The sequence below is a fragment of the Varroa destructor genome, unplaced genomic scaffold (genome assembly GCF_002443255.2).
Source record: "Varroa destructor unplaced genomic scaffold, Vdes_3.0 BEIS01000005.1, whole genome shotgun sequence".
In the NCBI taxonomy this organism is placed as follows: Eukaryota; Metazoa; Arthropoda; class Arachnida; order Mesostigmata; family Varroidae; genus Varroa; species Varroa destructor.
In genome coordinates, this window is record NW_019211458.1 from 12,030,766 (window position 1) to 12,048,793 (window position 18,028).

Sequence of the window (18,028 nt, forward strand, 5' to 3'; positions counted from 1 at the left end):
CTGCTAAACGTCGGAATGGCGAGCGGCTGTGTTCAGATAGTGGGATGGCAAAGTTGAGGATAATGGCCGCGGCAATAGCCGCGGTAGTAATCGAGAGGTCTGGTACCTGCTCGTCTAAGTCGATTGAGAGCAGTTCATTCCTCTTCCACACGGAGACTATCAACCTGAGCGGCTGTCAAATTTGGCTTTGATGACAGGTTCATAACTCATTTTTTGCACAGCCGCCTCGCTAGCAAAGGAAGGCAAGTTTTCAACGGACGCTACTGGCGCCAACGGTGCTACCTCTGCAGGCGCTTCTGCAGGTGCTGCTATTGCTGATCTACCGTTTTTGAACAAAGAAAGCAATGAGCTGGAATAGCGGACAGCCCGAGCTGAATTGAGAGCTGAGTTCGTTCTTCCGTCGGCAACAATATCTCATCGAAAGATTTGAACGTTTCAAGAAAATAGGGTGAAAAAAGGCAAGCTTGGTAAATTTTCTCTTCTGTCGGCTCCCTGAACGTATTCATCGCCGGCAATGCCGGCGTTCGCTTTGCATCAGCCCCTCTCATTCTACATGCTAGCTCCTGCCGATCCTGCTTCCTGCTCGTCTATGCGCACGTAGCCCAGGAACACACAGACAGACAGACAAACACACGTATATACACAATATCTACTGGATCGATGAAAGAGTCGATTTTAAGTGTGCCTCTTTCCGTTTACTGGGTTTTTCCTTCAAAAAGAAAACGAGGTTGACTTTCCTATGTAACTAACGTGGTTGAATTGTGCAAGATTTTTTCACTGCGAACTGAAAATAATAGATATTTATTGCTTACAAACGTATAATGGTGCAATAGAGTTTAAGCAGACGAAGGGTGACAAGTCTGTTGACTTACACAAAGCTAGAGCTAAAACCTTCAAAATAGGAATGACAAATGTGAGCTACGTTTTAGGAAATACACGCAATGGAAGGTTATGTAATCCTATGGGATATTAATCAAACTGCAATAGCTTCAAAGCTAACATTCCATTCTACTATATTTGTTCTTTTCTCTAAAGCCATGTGCTGAGATAGCGACGCTACTTCAAGGGAGAAAATCCGTAAATTTTGACTTTAAACTTGAGTAAACTTCAACGCGAGTGTAATATTCACCGAGAGAATCTTTGCAGTATATTTGTTGCTTGGGAATAAATGTTACCATCCGAGTATGTGTTTACAAGATAAGAACTAGAAGTACGAGTCACGAATAAGACTGTCAAGCCTCGTGTAGACAACTGCCTTTCGATTGGAAAGCTTGTCGAGAACAGCAATCCACCCTGAGGTCTTAAACAAAGTAAATGTCCCATGCCGACAGTATAGCACTTTATTGATCTTGATAAATTTGAAGCTTTCATACTGATTCGTAGGCTGTGCCGAAGTGACGAAGCTGTGCCGAGTGAACGCAGGCGCTCTCAAAGAGGGTAGCCTCATCAACGAGTCTATCATATCACAAGAAACGCGCGACTCAAATAGTCATGCGGCGTGTTTTTAGGTGCAAAGCTATCTATGATCGTTCGTGGAAAAATCGAATCCAAGAATTTCTTATCTATTGTAGTAATATTATGATAAGTGGACCCATTAGGAACCGGGACGCAAAAAACACGAATTTCATCACTTTATAGATAATGTTTTCGTATATTCGTAAATATGGCCATGTCGTATGTCCGATTTTTATATTACATTTATATTTTATAATTGTTCTATTCGCTTGTATTACTAAATTATTCAGGCAGTATACGTTACTTTAGGGAGTAATTTTTACCTAATTATGAGTAATAGGATCTTTCTTCTGAGATATACTTTTGATTGAATGGTAAGTTACGTCCCAAAACGAATGCATTAGGTAACGGAGCTCGTGAAGTGCTTGACTATGTCGATTTGCATGGGGTTTAACATTTCCACTTTTCGTTGTATATTATAAACATGTTCATCTCTTATTCAGATGAATTGTCTAGCTGAAATCCTAGTTCCTATTGATAATATTGCAATGTAAAAGAACAAGTTCTAAGAAACTTTGAAGGGTGTGATAAATTGGAGCGCACTTTATAAAGTGCCACAGCGCTATGTTACGAGAAAGAATGGTCGGAAAATAGACTAGAAAAAATGCAAGTGGTCCTTTTCATGTTACATAAGCCCCTCTATAATCTGATGTGTATTATATGATTCAGTACGCGTTTTAACAAATGATAGATATTATGTGTGCTAGATTAGTCAGTTCTGCATAATAGTGTACTAATTTAGTTTTTATTTAGAGCAGTACTTCTTCGGAGGGTAAATGATGTTTAGAACTATCTAATCTTTAACGAATAACTCTATTGAGGGCATAATATGGCAAGCCATAGTTTCCATCTAGACGGATCCTCCAAGTTGGGTTTTCGTTCAAATACGAAACTACATATTTTTTGCTTAATAATAACGATAGTTGACGAATAAATACTATATAAATCGGCTAATTGGACTCACCGCGCAATGTAAGAGGTAAATAACTTAAAACACAGGCCAGTGTTTCAGAGGGATGGCTATTTATCTTTATTATGCATGAATTATACATTTGTATATATATACTGTATGATAGACAGATACATATCTAATCAAAATCTACAGGTTTCTTTTCGAACGGAACATATATGTCAGTGGTTTTCAGACCAGTGCTTTTATTTTAGTTCGTACAGCCAATTTAAAAGTGATCAATCTCTTTTAAACATGACAACAGGGAGTGTTGCGGAACGATTCTGGTTCTAGCGGGGACTGGTGCCCGCTCGGCAAGGACAAATCGTCAATGGTGCGCTCCAAACTTGTGCGGATGTTTGTGGAGAATTGCCAATCCCAACATTCCGAAACCATAGTAAAGCCGCCGCATCGTAACGCGACGAAGACAAGTCAATAGCAAAGCGACCTTTGGACCAAATGTTTAATAAGAAAGGCACGATATAGGAGTGCGCCGGCCTTTTCTTCATGTCCTTTGTTGTTTCTTGCGTTTTCTTATTTGAAAGTGGCCTGGCCGTTTTTGTTGGACAAACACTACAAAGTCTCGAGTCGACGAATCTTTCATTTGTTAACGTTTTCTCTTTCTACGCCGTTGGCGCCCAACGCTCGTCGAGAAACTCTGGTTTTAACCAAACTAACAGCCTCAAAGCAGAGTAGCTTCTCAAAGGGGGCACGAGGAGCAAGGAATATTAGGAAAAAAGTTGGTTTAAAAAGCAATATTCAACGAATGGTCTTATTCAAAACAGCAAAGGTTTTTTTCTTCGACTACCCAGTGTTTTCGTTCCACTGGTGCTAAAATGATGTCCACTGAGCAAGTGTGTTGCCCACGTTTTTAGCCCCTGTGCGTTGCCGTACTCAAAATTAGTTTGAGAAGTCCTGAAAATACTAAAATTTAGTCAATCTCTGAGTATCAACTTCGTGATTGACGAAACATTTCTCCATCCGACATCCACCAACTGTCGTTGTCTTCACATTATAATAACAAAATACGGTTTATACTTATTGTTTTGATCCAGGACTTTTGGCCAATTTGGTCAGCGCTACTCTTTATTCTTGCTCACATCTTGAACTACCGGCTCTCATTTACGCATCTTGACTCATTCAGAAGACACATCCAGGTGCGTACTTTTTATCTTTGATCTACTTTATATCTCTTTGATGGTCATTTTTTGTTGTGGCCCATTATTTTTCGCATGTAATAACCCTGTCTAAGGCATGTCGTGTACCATGCGTTTTCACGCATATCCCTCTATTCTACTAACAGTATAAGTACGCTATACGACGGTGCCGTATCTTATAGTCTTTCTTCCATAGAATTCTACGGGAAACTATAGCTACAAAAGCAGCTATTGGCGTAACCACAATAACTGTACAAATGGTGTATTTTTTCTTCACGGAAGCATAGCCCAGCAGCCCTTGTTCACTGAGCGTTGAGGCCAACTAGACCATTCAAGTAGGAAGTAGGCGCCTCGAAGACGACGAAGGAAAATACGAATATACGCTGAAGAGGCATTTCTCTCCTTCGTCACGTCCTCATTGAAGACAACGAACGTATTCGGCGGAATGGGACAGTGTCGTTGTCATCGTTATTTTGTTCGTTCCTTCTTCTGTTTCATAGTTGCTTGGAGCAGCAGCCATTTTCACGTCCCGACAATAGGAACAATTCGCTTCCCCAACAACTAGTATACCCTTTGGGAGCTGCGCTCGACACTCAAAGTGCTTGCTTTCACCGTCATTTATCCTGCGATTTAAACCATTCCTAGAAAAACCAATGAAAAGTTAGACGAAGCCGCAAAAAGGTGCGGAGAAACAGGACGAAAAAGAGGATAGGAAAGTCGAGCATTGTGTTGTTCCATACGCGAACGTTCGAGAAGCGTTCCTAAAATAGTGAAACGTAAAGCGGCTCCTTTGAAGGCAAACGACGAAATTCAGAGAACATTGCGTGAATACGAACTAACTAGATGTCAATGCGTTTTTCAAAAGGACGAAGGAGGCGGAAGTTATAGCCGCTAAGCGTTCTTGGAGAAGCCGCCTTCGAGTGTATGCACATTGAGACTACTAGTTGAGAATTAGAAAATGCTCTGACAGCATGTCAGCGTCGTTCAAATATTTCGAGATCGGTGATGGTGCTATCCCGGAATGGCAGGATAACGGTCGTACGGATTGAGTATTGACGACGCTGAAGATGAGGTGTCTATATTTCGCAGGCTTTACTTTTGGGTAAAACTGCTAGAGCGAAAAGAAGACATATTTTGTAAAAAGGCCGAGTAAAATAAGGTCGTCCCATACACTGGGCACGTGATTCTCTCTGCATGTGCCTCGTGCGATATTTGGGCCCTTGGAATGACTGGTGAATAAATAGCAATGCTTAAGCGTTACGAAATCCTACGCACGTAGTCTCCTGTTATGCATAGTTATCGCCCTACAATAAACTGCCGTGGATTAAGGTTCATGTTGTTTGGTTCACTCGTCTTCACTGGGTTTAGTCAAGCAGTGAAAAAATCTTAGTTAGCATAGATGGTTTTTACAGAACTATCGGAATGGCATTTTGAAAAGACTGCATATAGAACCCCGCAAAATAGAAATCCAATCACCGATACTCCTAATGAGGAAATGGTTCTTTTTTGTTAGACTACTGTAATATCTGATACTGTTCAGTATTGATCTGCCACTGGATCACTTAGCGCAAACAAAAAGTCTACAATAGAGGCAACTACTTCGAATTTATGCGCTGTGTAGTCATTGTGTGTGTGTGTGTGAACAATAAAGTAGGTTAATTGTTGCATACCTCGTTCAGCTGGTTGGCTGTAATAAACAATAATCTTTGTATCACAAAGCAAACAGTTTGCCACAGGACACCTACTTGAAAACATTGCCCTTACACGAATAAAAACGTATCTCATCGAGAAAGGTCTCCTTGTGATTCCTACAATGGAAGAAGGTCAATATATCTGCCATGACGACGTTTAGCTTATCATTATATGGAAACTTGTGCGATCTTATTATATAAGTCAATAATTTTCGTTTCGTTCGTAATTAAAAAACTTTCTTCTAAAGTTTTCAAGCTCCCCACACTAGACAATGCCTGCACCGAATCACTTACCCCGTTCTTCTCGATTCGGCGTTTCCATTATATGGCAAATTGTTCGCACTGAGGTAAATGCGACAGCGGAGCACATAGAAAACGTGCTACTATTAAAGAAGTTTTCTTACTTCAGGAAACTTTTGAAAAGTAATTTTAAAGAAATGAAACACCATTATGAAGTAGGCACATAAAGCGTTCAAAGTACTAGCTAGAATGTTCTAACAGTGATTAAATGGTAAACGTAAAATAGCTTTATCATCTGCTAAAGACAGTTCGAGCAAGGACACATTAGGCCAGGTTCGTCAATCATTTCGATTAATAAACAAAACCCTAGCAAAGAACCAAAATTCCACATAGAGTTAATATTTAGCAGTAGAGTAGACTACAAATGTAGGTAAATCTACTAACGCTGCATTTAAATAAGATAATAATTGTGTTTTTCGAAAAATCATTTAAACTATTATTCGCACAAGAGAAATTATCTCAATAATAATCAACTACCAAATTAAAATTGTCATAAACAAACGGGACAGCTCAAAATATTTCTGTACCTGTGCCCTCCAGCAGCGTGACACGGCGAAGGAACTGACGCAACGGTGATCTTCATAACTTATCGCGTGCAAATCTCTAATGCGGAATTCGACCTGCTTCGGGTCACTACTGGCGTATGTCGATCTCGAGTGGATCAACTTTTGTCCTCGTCAGGGTACCAACAGAGGCTAATTAATGTCGAAAAATGACTATGTGCCGCCATAAACACGTACAAGCTCGATAGGCCGAGTCCAGGCCACACCGTATAAAACACATATAACAACAGCAAAGTCGTGCATTATGGATGACTAATAGATGCCTGTTCTTTGCTTCCGGTTGTCCGATCTTGCCACTAGTGGGCTCGGGGGGTCGTCGGCGGCACGCAATTCGCATGGTAAGAAGATTCAAAGTACCGTGAACATGCTGACGTTGCTCGAACTCATTGCTTACACAGCGGCTACAGAAACAGCTAGCTACATTAAATTTGCAGTAGATGACAAACCGTAACGGTAGCAAAGGTGGCTAAAATGATTTAAGACACAATTTTTCCTGCACGGTCCGTGGGGGAAAGGCAATATGTGTTCCACAGTAATGCATATACCTACGTACAAACGTATCACTTTATAAACGAAAGGTCATTCGCGGTGTGGGTGGTCGTGCTATGCTGTACGTGGTAAGCTACGTCAGCAACTTACGTGTGTAGGAATGAGTTACATTTGAGTTCGTGTATCTGGATTACAAATAACATCTTAGTAGACTAGCGGGAAACTCGTTCTATTCGAGCTATAATGTAAACTATAATTAGTTAGCATATACGCCATTTTACATTAATAAGACTACTATACTATTATAAGGTAATTATATTGTCTCAGGATGAAATTTACAAGCATCGTATTGAGGAAGACGGTTCGTAGGACACATGGATCTTATGCATTCAATTTTTGAATAATGAAGGAAGTTTTTTGAAAAAAACTATTTGATAATTCATGTTGGACGTGGTCGCTAACTTAACGTGATTGGTAACTGATATAACGATGGCCCTGAAAATTGTGTGATTCCCACTTCCACATCCTACGGAGGAAATATAATGTAAAACGAACGAACGTTGGACACGGGTTCATGGAGTATTATGTGAAATCAGTTTCTTACGGATGGATTGACGAGATTCAGAAGTGAAATTCGCCTGCTTATCCAAACTAATGTCCATCATTAACTAACTATTTCAAAGAATTATCTATAATATGATACATGACTTTAGATCAAGCTCGATTGAACAACTTCACAAGCATAGATGTGATGAAGAGCATGACAGCAGATTCCTATAGATATTCTACCATATGCACTCTAACTGGAGGCTCGTTGCAATTTTCGTGTTTACAGATAACCATTCAAAAGGATTTGAGGTTTTTAATGCAGTCTAGCACTTTGTCTATTGTACCCTAATTTTTTCGATAATAGGAAATAAACCGTCTAAACTGAATTGACTCTGTATAAAATCTCCACTCTTACGTACTCCTTGAAGGACTGAGCTGTGAAAAACAGCTGTTGTCACGCAAATTTCAATTTTGTGTTAACAAACCGACGCGGTCTGTTTACGTTGTATCAGCGGCACTGTTAGGTTTTTATTATGATTATTTTTCAAGGGATGAGCTCGACAAGGATTAGTTTCTTAAGAGAGTCACATATTTTCTCCTGATCCTATTTGCTCCTCCCCATATGAAAACCCCGTTTTCATTATTATTTTTATTATTTACTCTGAACTCTCTGTGAGTTTTTAGTAGTACTAACTTTAAATAAAAACCGTCGAAAATTTAGTTGTAGAGGGATGTATATGGCTGCGGGATGATATCTAGACTACGATAATCCATTGTCTCAAATGAACGTCAAAACTATAGCTAGATTCAATTGATTAATGGGGACAGAAAGTCGCCTGTATACGACGATATCTATTTCAGTAGTGGGCTATATTTTATCTTGTTGATTACAACAATATCATTAGTTACATTGAGCGCAAACGCATGATGCTCTATTCGTACTGTACAAAACATGTGTCTGTTCTTTTCTAAGAAGTTTTTTGCATGTGCCGCGGCTAAAAACTGGAAAGGTCTTATTTGTAACTAGCGTAAACCAATACAGCATGATAATTATCAGCTGTTATCATTTCTTATTAACATAAATTTGACTTAGCAGTGCCTATTTTTTTATTTGAGTCAAACTCTCAGTAAAATTATCTAATCGCTTTCAATTCTGCGAGACTCGCTGACGTTACCTTTTGACTAACGGTTCAACCAATAACAGATTTACCCATAAAAACCTGGGACATGCTACTTTTTAAGCCTTGACCAGTGCTACATGCCACGTATTGAAATTACGATGATACGTAACACAGTTGTATTACATTCAATATAAAAGTAAAATTTAAAAAACCGGCAGATGGCCCGTCCAGAAAGCAAACACACCACAGTACTCGTAAACCATTTTAGTAGAATGATATAGCTATGCTCAAGTTTGTCCTGTTCCACAGTTGTGGAATAAAGCAAGGCAATAGAGCCAAGTTCCTCTCCTCCATGGGAACATCCTTTCCTCCGGATCGAAAGTGGCGCCCCCTGGGTGAGCTGTGTAAGTGTTTGCTTGCCCCTCAGACGCGTTTCGTCCACAGATAGAGCAATACAATTTGGGCCTTTATTGTCGATTTACATACCCAAACCGCGAGAGCAGTACGACCTAGCATAAAAGTTGTGTGTCGTGTTACTAGTGACACTGCGACGTCAGTATGAGAGAAGTACGTGCAACAACAACGCCTAAAAAGCGCTAAAGGTGCAGAATAATGTCGCAATAAATAACAAAAATGGTACTTTTTTTTTCGACTCCAACTTGACAACTACGACGACTTGTCTTTACTTTGAGAGAGTTTTAATTGACTGTTGATTGATCACTGTTCTACGACACTTGAGCACGTGCATACGGTTAACGCACAAGGGGACTACCGAATGGAAGCAAGGATGAGTGGAAGGCAAGGTATTAAGTAAATTGGAAGTGTACCAAATGATATAAACCCTGTATTGCTTGTTGATTTCATTATTCCCAAAACTAACAGATTGGTCATAGTTTAGAAGATTGATGATATTAAATGAAGGTTTGCCCGATCCCTATAATATCTTGTATTCTAATATTACTGTGTATGGCGATGTGAAAGAACGGCAGTGTAAAAAGTTTGGTCAAGTGCTGAACACAGTGAAGTGCTACCCATTATATACGAGAAGGGTATCCTTAAGGTGAAATGTTTTCGGAGACGGATTAATAGGCATCGTCAGGAATCCTTTGGAGTAGGAAAGTTAACTAAATTCGAATGTTGTGACTCAATGGAATACCTCAGATGATACTGTTTACATCATAAGTGATCACGTGTAATTAGGATCAGACTAGTTTACACTTGGGAAACCACAGTGACGAAGATGGTGTTCACCGATTTTCGTTCAGGTCAGAGCCTGCCGCTTACGAGTGGAACACATGCTTGTTATGAAACAGTTGCACGCTCTGTATGAGTAGCGTGCTAAGGAGTCTGAGAAAATCGTCAATTGGATCATACTATTTGTAGTGGCAGTTGAACTCATCAATATGGGATTGGCATTGAATTTATTTCACCTCTTTCTGGTAAACGCAGGTAAGTGTTCTACGTATAATGCGATCCGATGTACGTACGGGGCATAAACAAATACCGTGCTGCACGGATATTTGCTGCACTTGGGTTTAGCCTTTAGACGCTATGCTATGAGTGCGTAGCCCGTTAAAGAATCGCAAGCCGCCAAAACAACTGGTTACCATGTACATCTTGAAGCGCAGATACCTCAAAAATCTTCATTGGAGATCCAAATCGAAATGACTTTGGCCAGTTGAAAATGTGGAATCAAGTAATCTTTAATTAGTACCAGACTATCATGTATAAAAGCTTTTTTATGTTCCTTTAATTTTTAAACCTCGTAGTTCTTGAGTAAGACGCTTACCAAATACGAGGAGGATATTCGGTCAGAACATGCAAAAACTGCAGAAGTAAAAACGTTTAAGTGTTGTCATGATGAACCTATTTGCAACTTACGTCTAGGCGCTGAGTGATATAAGATCGTATTAATAATGGAGTATGTAGGATTCCCAGAAGCGACCAACTTTAGTCAGGATATCGCAGTTAAGAATTCTGAATGGAGCACTGGCCAATAACAGCCAGGTTGAAGATACGCACGGTTCGAGCGTTGGAATTTCTGTGCAAGAGCTGAATTTTAAAAGAAGGATTGTCGTATCCTTTGTATTTTTATCTTATTTTGGTGCGTATCAGATCTATTATTTTAAAATGTACGGGTATAATTAACTATTGTTGTCGTTTAACCGAGAATGGTCTATTTTGTATGACCCAACTCAATCTACTGACTAATATTTACGTTTCTTTTTGCAACTTACGAACGCTGGCCATCCTCATGGTGTATTTGTCCGCTAAGACATTAACCAAACAATCTTTCTTTTAAGTAAGCGATTTCCAAATTGGTTTTCATACCTCATGTCCTTAGTAAGAGAACTTTACTTGAAAAGTTCATCTGTTAGATTAGTCATAAAGTCCCTTTTTGTTTGCCCGCCCGATTTCGTCGTTGCCTCAATAAGACAACGAATCATTCTATTTTCACCATATCTGCCTATGTATCGGATATTACGTATTCACCTGGCAAAGTTACGGTCTCCAATAAACCAGCCATACCCCATTTACCATAAAGTCGATGAGTAAGAGATATGGTTACTCTATGAGGACATTTTGTTGGCCGCTTACCGTTCAACTAGGTAATATAAGGCCACTGCGAGCGACAAAGTGCTCCTTCGCCCAGCCTAGGTTATGTATGTGTATGGACTTTCTTGCGCTACCTGTTGGCAGCCTGATTATGTATGTGCATGTGTGTGCGTTGTCGAAAATCAGGACTTCATATTCAATTAGGTGTACCGGCTCGCTGATATCAGGTTTTCGCGGGCAGCGCTTTTATCGTGGAATGCGTTTGCGGCCACACCTGAAAGTAGGGCACCTCGGCTTTCAAACAAGGTAATGAACAACACATATTATTGCAATGACATTTCTCAGTATTGCTTCTACACAGAGGCGGATACATATTAAAGCTAGTCTTTACCATTCACCAAATGGTTCTTCGTTTTGTGGTATATAACGAGAGGAACTCAGGCCGACTCGAGTCTTTTATGGCTCGTATGGTTATGGAATCTAAGTTCCGCTTCAGCGGCAAAGTTATTTCACTACCTTGTAAGGATCGACGCCGGAGGATATCTGGATAATGATAGTAAGCTTTCATTGCTCTAGCAAATCCGAACTAGGGCGCACTAAGCTCGCCCAGTTTATGCGTCTTACCACAGCAGACGTACTACTATTAGCCAAACATACGTGGCCGCGCCATGAGTTTCACGCTGTCACTGCGAGAAAGCTACGATGATAGCGCTGATTGTGCTCGATACTGTGACTCAACAAACGTAACGTTGTTATTTTTGTGTCCCGCCATGCATATGTTTGTCTTTATTAGAGGAAAAAACGACAGACAATTGTCTATCCAATCAAAATACTCAGTGACTTGCTATAAACATTATATTTTACAAAATGTACACAGTTACTTTGGTATTTTGCGTTGTGGTAGCTGAAGCGTTGTTTTACTTAGCGTTGCTCATAAATCCATAAGGACACCACGATTTTCGGAATATTTTAACAATTATAAACGTGTACGTTTGGGTGCTGTTTCCACCCCCCCCCCCCCTGACTATGTTTGGGAACCATCAGCTTGCGGCACCACCAGTCTCAGATGCAGGAGTAGTCATTATTCAATTATCGGCAAATCTCTGCTCATAAAGCCTAAGAAAATCGTCGAAAATAAAATCGATAGTCTTTGCCTAGTAGATAATGATCGTGCGTCTGAAAACAGAAAAGGGAAAAATCTCATACAAAGCAATTGACCGAGTTCTCTGAGCGACACCGATCGATGCTCTTACATGAATCATCGGTGTTAGGTACTAAATAACATTACAATATACTCGAGCGCGGTTTGCCACCAAGAATAATATACGGCTAGACAGAACACGACCGGACGTGAACTGCGTAGCAGGTCGGAATGGCGGAAGATCTCGTGGCCGAACGATACCGTTACACAAAGTCAGAATGCAAACCACCATCAGGTAAGTGTTAGACATTGTCAATATACTATCCCGAGGTGTTATCAATAGCCACTGTTGACTAATAGTGCCACAACCTTTTTAGTATACAACGGTAAATTGTTTGAAATCGTTAATAAAACGTTGGAATATACACATCTTGCTGTCAGCCAGGTAAAACGGAACGCTGAGCCTGCCTGTCACTCGCAGTCTAACTGCCTATTATTATATATATAGTATATCATACGATTATTGTCATTACAATAGTGTGACCCAAGCGTATTCATTTACGCTTTAGGGCAAGCGGAGCCATTGCAATGGTCGATAGTAGACCTCCATAGGTCTTAAGAACGGGGTGTTGTGTCATAAAACTCTAAAAAATTCCCATGCAAACGTCGAATCGACAAGAAAAATGAATGTTATGAATGCCCACGGCACAACATCGGTTTCTCTTCGACACATGTGTTATAGTATGCACGCTATACATCTGATACAAGACGCATCCGGTTTCGCATCTAAGTAGCAACAATCTATGCGCAGATATGCGTCTATCCAAAGCATAACGCAATAGTCTTCCTTGAATGCCTGCGTCGCAAGTAAATGGACAACGCGTGCTTGTTTCATACTCCTAGCTTCGTTCTGCTCTGGATAGCTCGCAGCTTTGACCAAGCTTGAGTGAATCGGAAATTGAAAAATCGTGGAAAAAAGCTCACGGGAAGAGTGAACTTATATATGAGTGAAAGAATAAAAGAGAAAAAGAGAGATAGTTCTTCTCGACGTAGAGGAACGCATTAAAAGCACACTATTCTGGCCCTTGTGGAAAGAAGTGGGCGCTTAGGGTGAGCTGCAGGGGTTGGGTAGGACGAACAACTGCTGGTGCTGCTTCTTCCGCTGCTATCTTGACTTCATAAAAATGCATCGCACGACGGTCCTCAGTTTCACCTGTATCCTCGTCGGCGCCGTCGAGTACGCATAGTGGCAGAACGAATAGTAGGGGGTGTAAGGCACGAAGTGTTATAGCTTGCAGAGCGGTCACGTTAAAGGTAGGTGGCAGGTAGGTCGCGCGCCGCGGGTAGCACTATAGTTGCTGTCCGCACATTTCGAATAACCGCGACACCTACCATATGGCAATCCTCGAGAAATAAAGATGCCTTGACTCGTGCCTAGCTCTTCTGTAATGCTCGAACACATCGTTTTGTGTTTTTATATGAAGTCATAGCCCCGTTGCGATGGCTCGTAGCGTCTTTCCGAAAGCCGGAACAGAGGTGGACCAAAAAATAAGCTGAGGGAAAGGATTGAGGCCTGTGAACAAGTGCATCAGTGAACGCCTCCTGCTCCGTCTGCTGCTGTCTTTAGTTGTAGCGAAGCCCATTTAGCCATCTACTGTTTTAGCCGTTCCTCCGGATCTGGCACCCAGGGTCCTTGATAATTAAAGCTATACCTATGTCGTCGTCCAAAGAAATATGCGGACGAGCTTTGAAACGCTGTTATAAATGTACTGGAAGCACTTGCAAGTAGTCTGCCAGCGCGTAACCGAAGTAGTCTGAACGGAATTTACGAAATTGGGTTGGCATTCCTTAATAGTTCGTTAGCCGTGCTACCTACTCTTTGGGTCCTTCGCTGTCTAGCCCGTTTTTCTCCTCCCCTTCTGCACTATCCCCAACACGAACTGAGACTTCTCTACGTCTGTCCTGAGTATAAAGCAAAACTCACATTTCCCGCAGAGGTTATTTGTTCACTCCCGTTACTACGCGTTACCTACAGTGAACTGGAGGTCCTGCCCTGTCTCCTGCTCGGAAATCTGAAGTTCGTGGGACTTGCAGCTCCTGTCACTTCGTTCGCTTCAAGACCCCCCAAATTCACTTAACCTCAATTGACGCTCCAACATATTCGACTTGAGCTGCAGCAAGTTAAAGCCAGTTGAGCCCTTAGCTTCTTCTCTATTCATATTCGCCTCCGACTCCTTTACCCCAACCCCGTCTTTCGCACTTCTTTCCGTTCTTTGCTATCTTCAATGTAGCAGCAACTTGGTGAGCAGTGAGAAATGAAAGTCCTTCCGACTATTACCGAAGCACGTTCGTAAAAACTTGTTCATACGGAAAAACTCGCTTTATCCCATTCGTTTCTGTTGCTGCCCCCACCCTCTACCCGCGTATCTTTTTCTTTTTCTCATTTGCAGTAGGTGGCGGTTCTTCCTTTTTCGCCAGCTCCCGCTTCGTAGATTGACCTATGTTCACATTTGCCTGCAGCTTAGCAAAGTTCTACTGCTATGAAGTGTTCACGCTGTTTTAAGCACAATGTATTATATATGCTTACTTGGAAGTGGAAGCAGCTCGTAAGGGTCATGCATATAGTAGATGAAGGCCCGGGTTCTAACGAATGCTTCAAAAGTTTACCTGCGATATATCATATTACATACAGATACCCATTTGCACTTATGGGGACCTGGCAATTTCGTTCAAGTCCATATGGAGCAGTTGTTTTTTGGCGATTTTAATGGAGCATTACGACGACGACAACCATGCCCTCTATAATTTCCCTTTGTGCTGGGTTCGTTTTGCGGTCCACACTCAGGATGCCCGAAACGAAGTCGGTGAACAGGTTTCGTCTCGGGCAGACCTTAATCCTGTTCTAGCTCGTGGGAAAAAATAATGATATTCACGTACAGCTTCCCTTTCCTGGCTCAGCGCTTTTACCTCAGGTAGAAGCGGAAGGCGACAAAAAATTACCGCCAGTTTTCACTGGTAAATTCTACTTAGCAAGATCAGCTACTGAGCACGCTCCGGTTGCTGCTTCTTTACTTCTATCCCAACATCACGCATAAGAGTGGGAAGATCTTCCATATTCAATGCACACTCTTCAAAACTTGTACGATAGCCATCTTGGCCACGATGCCGGCAACACTTCGTGAAAGCTACGGCAAGTAGGTCAGGCGGGGCATAGTCTGGTCCGTTGCTTTCGCTTTGCTAGGCGGAGCATGCATGGACTAGCATTAGCTATATCTTTTTGTGGAGTTGCTGTAACTATCGAAAGGTTGACATCCTCACAGAAGAAACGCATCTCAGGATATTCGGGGAAAACGTGCTTGGAAGTTTGGTTGCAGCCCGCGTGTTTTCAAACCTCACGGTTTGGTGTGGCTGTGCTTACGTGAGTGACGTCGTCATGTTGTACAGTGTGACCTATTGGAGACTACTCCTTCATGGAGCTCTTTCTTACGCCATGTGTCTGTAGGTCCGTCTCACTCCAAAATAGAGTTAACAGATGATATATACATCTATATAGATGTGTGCTTCTACGTATATAATAGATTGGTGTACAAACAATAATTTTTCAACAGCTTTCCTTTTGCAATTCACATTCGCTGATACTACGACAGGGACTCCATAACTGGTACCCAAAAGTACTTTGCTAAGTTCGAAAATAGTCTCTTCACTTTGAAAAAAGCACTCTACTAGATCATCCTATTCCGTTAAGAGTATCTTTCGACCGCTTCTGAAGCAGGATAATTGTTAGATAAACCTACGTTTTTTTTTTATCTGTAGAGTCCTCACTGCAGGTGGCACAAATGTTCTAGATTACCTCCGCGGCCTTATGACACCTTAAAAAATGTTAATTAAGGCATATGTCGAGAAACAGTTCTTACGGCTTAACGTATTCTTACCTTCGAAGCCTAATGTAAGATTATATCCTTGTGACCTGGATAAAAGAATCATAGTAGTCGCGTAGAGCAAATAGGAAGCTTGTCAACGCTATGTGTCACCTGACCATTGGCAAATTAACGAATTAGAGATGCTTTAACAAAACGAAGAGGAAATGTAGTAAAAAAAAATAGTCAGACCTAGAAGTTACGCCTCGTTTTAGAAAGTATCCCCTGCTGTTTATTATGAGATCCCCTTTTCTTAAATTGTGATGAAAGTTTCACGACCCAAAATAACGAATAAATAAGATCTAGTGATTTGAATCACATATGAGGATACCTATATTTCGCACGATCAGACACCAATTCAGATAAGTTTACTAATATGAAGAATAAAACTTTTATCAAGTAGTCACAACTGTGCTCAAAATATTATTCGTTATGTTCGGCTTAAAATCTACTTTCGTATCTGTCTAAATCTTAGTATTGAAGTTTTTCTAGGCAGCCTTAGGTGTTTTGCCTTAGACATAATCAATACGGTAAACGGTTGCTATGGTGTCACGTTAAATAGTCTTTCTCGACAATGCTTCTTGCGAGCATATTTCTCTATAGCCACCTTTGTCTTTTTTCTATGTTATTAGCTCTTGGATCAGCGCGCAAATGAGCTGCGAACAGCGTGACGCGCCGCTCATACTGTTCATCCTTGTGCACCCACTGTCCGAATCCCGGTGCCGTGACTGATATGAACATCAGTGTGACAATGCAACGTCATGGGGAAAAGATTCAAGATGTACAGGGAATAAAGGAACATATAGTGATAACGTGAGAAGCAGCTAAAGAAAAGCGCCTATAGCGAAATATAACCATATATAAATATATACCGCACAGTGTGAGTACGTTCGAGTTGGAATGCGGTGCCAGAACCCAAAACACAGAGGCGTCACTGTGCTTTTCCCTTTTTTTGCTTTTCGTCCAAGCAAGAACCAAACGGCGAGAGCGAGGCGGCACAGAAGGCGTAAAGACTGCCCGCAGTAGTGCTACGGACATTTTTACGAGACGAAGAGCTTTAAAGGAACGCGGAAAGCTTTGAAGTTTTCTATAACACGGCTGCGTATACTGAAGGCTTGTTCCCTTTATGTACTAGTTATATGAAGGAGGACACCGCGTGTGGGACCGCGGCCGTCTTGGTGATTTTCGCCGGAAAGCATTCCGTAAACGAGCGTTGCCCTGCTGCGACTTCTATCGTGGGTCCTATCCAACCTTCAGTATCCGTGGCGAGCAGTAAGTCCTATTCCAGTGTTGGGGACGAGAGCCTTACTGTCGCTATTGTTGTTGTTATTGTCTTCCCAGTCTTTGATTATTACGGCCCATAAAATTTAGAGCAGTAATGACGATCCAGCAGGGCGCTGCTCCTCCAATTTAATTATATTGGAAGTGCCAACATTGAAACGCGGCGGTTCACGGAGCTAGGGGTGGGTGTTTGGGCTTGCCGAGGGGTAAGCGAGCAACTTGAAGCGCCCCGACGACATCACGACGGCGCCGCCACCTCCGCTGCTATCGCTATGGCTGCTGCTCACATTGCAGCGATATTGTTGTTGTTGTCGTAGATAATTTATCATCCCACCACTTCTGCCATGTTCACCGCTAGCCAACACTGCCGTCAAAGAACGGATGCGAACATAGCAAACCCGGGCGACACCATGAGGAATTGGGAAAGGGTAAGTAATGTTATTATTTTAGGTGTAAACGAAGTAAAGAACAGCACATTGTATTGATGATTCACGCGCACCTATATTGATCTAGGATAATTTCTAAGCCAACTTTTATGTCCATAGATTCCATCAAACGCAGCGGTAACTTGGTCGCCTGCAACTTCAAGAAGTCAAGGTTGCGCATGTTAATTCTTTTCAAAACGCAGTTTCAAAAGTGTACCGGAGTATTAAAAGATTGGCTCAAATGAAGTAATACATGAAGCATCCATGAAACTAAAGACATTTTTAATTTTAATGTAATTATCTGCTTGTATAATAATACCTATTTTACACTAATTTAATCGACGCACTTTAGGGAACAAAAAGCCGTCTTATAG

The 18,028-nt window shown here is 41.4% G+C and overlaps 2 protein-coding genes across 8 annotated transcripts in view; one reads left to right on the plus strand and one right to left on the minus strand.

Annotated features, from left to right (window-relative positions):
* Positions 1–18,028, minus strand: part of LOC147755281 (uncharacterized) — a 52,129-nt gene that overhangs the window by 19,693 nt on the left and 14,408 nt on the right. Inside the window, exon 3 of one of the 2 annotated variants that reach the window (XM_086989783.1) lies at positions 9,778–17,811. The exons of the other annotated variant lie outside the window; for it this stretch is intronic. Within the exon in view, the coding sequence (XP_086845909.1) occupies positions 17,719–17,811 (93 nt within the window). The 3' untranslated portion in view covers positions 9,778–17,718. Of the gene's footprint in view, positions 1–9,777; positions 17,812–18,028 lie in introns of those variants that run through there. 2 annotated transcript variants of the gene reach the window in all.
* The window catches only part of LOC111251006 (adhesion molecule nephrin-like), a 111,466-nt gene continuing 102,209 nt past the window's right edge, over positions 8,772–18,028 (plus strand). For all 6 annotated transcript variants that reach the window (XR_002673597.2, XR_002673599.2, XR_002673598.2 and 3 more), the window contains exon 1: positions 8,772–9,783. Coding sequence is in view for 3 of the 6 variants with exons in the window: in XM_022807123.2 (XP_022662858.1) it covers positions 9,738–9,783 (46 nt within the window). In the remaining 3 variants the exon portion in view is untranslated. The remainder of the gene's footprint in view (positions 9,784–18,028) is intronic.